This window comes from Arachis hypogaea, chromosome 15 (genome assembly GCF_003086295.3).
Source record: "Arachis hypogaea cultivar Tifrunner chromosome 15, arahy.Tifrunner.gnm2.J5K5, whole genome shotgun sequence".
Lineage (NCBI taxonomy): Eukaryota > Viridiplantae > Streptophyta > Magnoliopsida > Fabales > Fabaceae > Arachis > Arachis hypogaea.
In genome coordinates this window covers 1,078,047-1,083,194 of record NC_092050.1, presented here as the reverse complement: position 1 = coordinate 1,083,194, position 5,148 = coordinate 1,078,047, and the positions used below count along the sequence as shown (strand labels likewise).

The 5,148-nt window shown below is 32.5% G+C and overlaps 1 protein-coding gene across 1 annotated transcript; it reads right to left on the bottom strand.

The window, feature by feature from the left end:
- Window positions 1-657: 657 nt before the first annotated feature.
- LOC112747410 (RING-H2 finger protein ATL52-like) lies at window positions 658-2,635 on the bottom strand. Its single transcript, XM_025795401.3, has one exon. The coding sequence runs from the start codon at window positions 1,953-1,955 to the stop codon at window positions 807-809; it is 1,149 nt and encodes a 382-aa protein (XP_025651186.1). The 5' UTR covers window positions 1,956-2,635; the 3' UTR covers window positions 658-806.
- Between the last annotated feature and the right edge of the window lie 2,513 nt (window positions 2,636-5,148).

Below are 5,148 nucleotides of genomic sequence, written 5' to 3'. Positions count from 1 at the left end.
ATCATCCTCATGGCCCAATTGGAGTGACAAGCAGACACAATAATTTAAGGACTCGTTGTTCAATAATGAAGATTGGAGAGGACTATGGTCCTTAATACCAACCCTGTGTGTTATGGCCACATCATAAATCAACATCATGCACACATTCATGGTCTACTAATTGGATAGCACAACCAGCACATTATGAAAGGGAAACCTTCAATGTGCCTTCTCCATCCTTATATAGTATACATCATTTTCATCTCCACAATGTTTTAAATGATTCAATTAATATATATTTTTTATGATATAGCAATCAAAATTAATATTGTAATAGTAGTACTTTTATTGTTAATATAGTTTAATACTGTATTGTTATTGAGAACTAGAAATTACCACTGATGATTCATTTGATGATAGAGAAATTCTTGGATAAACCACTCTCTAGTACACATTTTAAATAATTCATTTAATGTATAAATGCATTGTTTAAGAAACTGAGATTAAGATTCTATTACTAGAATGAGACTTGATAGAGAAATCATGTGAAAACTGAAAACAGAATTATGAGAAAGAAAGTGCCAATACTTTCAGTTACCGGGGTGATAGTTCGATGCATAGATTTGGAGCATCATCATAGCAAGAAGAAGAACATGTGACTTCCAAGTTCCAAGAATATTGCTACAACAAAGATTCAATCATATCTAGCATTAAGATCTTCACACACAAAATTGGTCAATCTCCTTTTCAATCATCATCATCATATCTATATCAGAAAGGGAATTGAAATTAAGATAAAAAAATAAAATAAAATGAGACACTTGTCATCATAAAGGTAAAATCCCCTGCCTTCCCCTGCCATTTCTTCCACTAAGAGAGAATCTTCCACCTGAGAATGATCTCTTCATTGAAATTGGACTCAGAACACAATGCAACACCCTTCTTCTATAGCTTGATTTGCTACTTTCACCCATTGATGATGATGATCTCTTTGAAGTGCCAACTTCTTCATTTGAATCTTGATCATGATTCATGTGAAGAACATCAGCTACTGAAAGTGTAACACCATTTTGAAAGGAATGGTCCATAGACACTGATCTTCTTATTGATTCATAGTAATCCTCATCTCTAAGCTCAGCATGCCTTCCCCTCAAATTCCCCAAGTCACTGAAAGCTCTGAATGCATTATTAGTCTTTGGAACTTCTCTGTTACCATTCAGTGCACCTTCGTCCAACACCACATCCAATAACTCATCACTCTCCCTTGTTCCATTATCCACATTTTCATCTACATGAACCACATTCTCAGAAGAACCTTCATTTCTTGCTGAAGAAGGTAGTTCCAACACCTGGGGTGCCGGCGGCAGCGCATGAAATGGCACTGCAGCATTGAAGGTGAAAAGCGTGGCGTGGCAAAGAGGGCAATTGGAGTGAGACTTGAGCCATGTATCAATGCAAAGAATGTGAAAAGCATGGCTACACTTTGGCAAGAGCCGAATGCTCTCGCCATCTTGGAACTCGCTGAGGCAAACGGAACAATCCGTTACCTCAACGAGTCCTTCGCCTTTCTTGTACTTGCAAACAGTTATGGTCTTGATGAGTGCCTCATCTAGACCAGTTGTTGAGGCATGCCATGGCTCATGGAGTGAAGGGTTGTGGTTGTCTTCCAAAATCTCAACATTTGTTACTTCTTCTTCATGTTCTGCTGAGGATGATTCTCTTCTGCCACAGTACTTGGAAATTATGGTGTAGTAACTCACAAGGAGAAAAGCACTTGCCAACACTCCAATGATTGCAATAACAAGAGGTGAGAAATTCGGACCTGAATCTTCATCAGGGAATTCAAATGGAGGAGGAGGAGGTGGAGGGTACACTGTATAACACCACTGTGGACAGTACAAGCTGCAAAATCCTTGAGAACAGTCTTTGCTGTTCACATATGGAACCCAAGTTCTTGGGTTGCCAAGAGATGCCATGGCATCAGAACCTTACAACAAAAAATAACTATATACTAATATTTAGTACTAGTACAAGCCATCTAATAATCATGGGATTTTAAAGGAGAAGAAAAGAAGAATATGCTATGAATTATAAACCATTAACTACCACTGAGAACAATTGAAATGGAACTTAAGATACAAGAGAATAGGAGGAGCTTTTCTTGTTCAGTGAAGCAAAAACACAAACAGAAGATGGGCATGAGATATGCTATCATGACATGAAATCTAACTGGTGGTTGATATTGTAATGAGAAGTTTTTTATCTGATAAGAATTATTAACTAGCACACAAGCAAAAGATAAGAGGGGTAATGTTGTTTCTTATAAGATTATATGTTTGCAAGTGAAAGGGGCAAGAAGACAGTGAGAATGTGTGTTTTCTATGAAAGGGGAAAAAGATAGCGTGGAAAAGGGGCTAAAGACAATGAAAATGGGAATACTTTTACTTTTTTTTATTTCCCCTTTTTCTTTTTTCTGTTCATAGCTTTCTCTGCTCTCTAGTTTTTATCTCTTTTGGTTAACTTACAATGGTTTGTTGTCTAATAAGGACGTGGTGGTCAAGGTCATGTTGGTTGAGAATTTATTAACAATAATCATTTCATTATTTATTTATCTTTTCTTGATGAATTGAATGAGTGCTTTATAAAGTGAAATCTAAAATTAGCTCCAATAAGTTCATTAATGTGTGTTTGTGGCGCCAATTTTGGCCGTCACGTTAGCTTTGTCATTGTGCTTTGACACAAAAGTGTTAAGACTTAAGAGTCATGCTTTTGTTGCTATGAATTCATTCACCTATGTTATGTATTTCCCACTGTATCTCCCAACCCGTCAAGCTAATAACTAATCCGCCGCGGTACTGAGCTCCATTTAAGGGTTTGTCGCTGGCCAATGGGTTGCTGCATGCACAAGGCGAGATTCGAACTTCCGACACTTGCTTAAGCGGACTAATGAGCTAACCATTAGACCAAACTAACTTGGTTTTATGTACCAGTTTAATGTTGATATTTTGGATATAAATAAGAAAAAGTCTAGGAGGCAGCAACTTTTGTGTTTTGTGGTCAGCACTTATCTATCAAAAGAAAAGTAAATAATCTCCCACAATTAGATGTAATCTCACACCATTAAAAACACTATTGATGGCCAATTGATGGTTACAAAACACAAAAGTTGCTAGTCTCTAGCACTCCTCTATAAATAATTCAAAATGAAATGTCCTAATAACTTGTGCAACTTGGTTAATACTTGAGTTGAGTGAAAGTAGATTGTACTCTCTTGAAAGAAAAATAAAAGATCTCAAGAACAGAATAGCAGGGAATTGATATGTTTTGGGAACACAATGACAAGGTACCATTTTTATTATTTTTTTTTTATTTTTGGGTGGGCCTTCAACATATGACTATTCTGTGTTATTCTACTTTGCATATATTCTCCTCATGATTCCATCACTGAGTATGTTGCTCCCCTAACTAAAGCTCCAATGTGGGACTAACTTGTTCCTAAAGAAATACAAGTTAGATTATCATTTTTCATCTTTTTATATGAAAAAAAGTAGGAGATTATATTTGCCAAGTTACACTAAACTATATTTGCTAGTCAACTTTAGATTACGAGAATATATGCTCGGAGAAATAAAGTTACAGTTAAAATTTAAATACTTGGTTTGTGTCTTAAATCAAGTTAGAGTCAGATATAGTTGTGACTTGTCACCTAAAACCTAACCAACCATTTTGCTCAAAAGTTGGGACCATCATCATCTTCACTTGCTAGTTGCTATCTATGTAGGAGGGTTTCCCTCTCTCAGAAGCTACCCATTTAATGCACTTCTTGTTCTCATATAGGAAGTGCCATATCCAATGATATATAACTTGCATAGGATATAGTATATATGTAATTAATAAGAGTCTGTGGGTCCAGGGACGGACCTATGCATAAGGAAGAGGGGGCAAGCTTTTTCAAAAAAACTAATACTTACACTTTTATATATATATATATATATATATATATATATATATATATATATATATAACTTATTATATTATGTTTATTTTAAAATAAAATATAAATAATTTTTTTGTATTTTATATTAAACAAATATTTTATTAAATTTAATTTAGTATAAAAAATAAATAAATAAACTAAAAAATAGTGATAATTAATTTTATTATATTAGTTAATTAATTACTAATTAAATTAAAATTTAATTTTTTAATTAAATACAACTTAAATTATTAGTAACTTTTTAAAAATTATTTAAGATAAAAAAATATGTTATTTATATGTTAATATTACTGTAATTATTTTGGTTAAAAAATTTATTTATACCATAAAGATTATAATAAGTAAATTTGACAATTAAATATGAGATAATAAAAAATAAAATAATTATTTAAAAAAATATAAAAATAATATTTAGTCATGTTAAAAATAAAAAAAAGTCGTTATAAATTATTTTTTATTATTTTGAATATTATACTGTATGAAATTATATTTTTATTATTTTAAATATTATAAAAGTGATTGTATATATATTTTTAGTTCTTATTAATATGTATAGATAGTTCTCATTTAAAATTTTAAATATATCTAAACCAATTTGGATTGGTCAAGTGATAATTTAGTCATCTACTTAAGTAAGTATTGAGAGTTTGAATTTCATCTCGTATGTGTAACACGCAATTCATTGTCGGTCAATTGCAGGCTGTTAAATGGAACCCAAATTTACAATAAATTAGTTTTTAACTTGTTGGGGATCGTGGAAAGCCAAAAAAAATTCTATAACTAAATTTTATTATATTTTTGCCCCCACTATTAAATTTTTCTGGATCCGTCACTGTGTGGGTCTAGCTACCCTTGTTGTGATCACAAGAAGCAAAATAAATTAAAATATGTTGTGAATTGTGAAATTGTGACTTTATATTTTGTTTTTCCTTCCTTTGATGCACTTCCATTTTCGACCATTCCGTCACAAAATACTACTGTATAATAATAAGAGAAAGTACGAGAATCCAATAAAATATTTGTACAATATGTATAATGGAGTTTTATGGAGAGTTAGAGATATAACTATTAGTGTTATCTTTTTCTATCAGCTGAAGTTTTAGAGCGCTAGATTCAAAAGGTCAAGAGTTCGATCCTTGGTGAACCCCAAAATCAGTTTAAGCTTGTAGGAA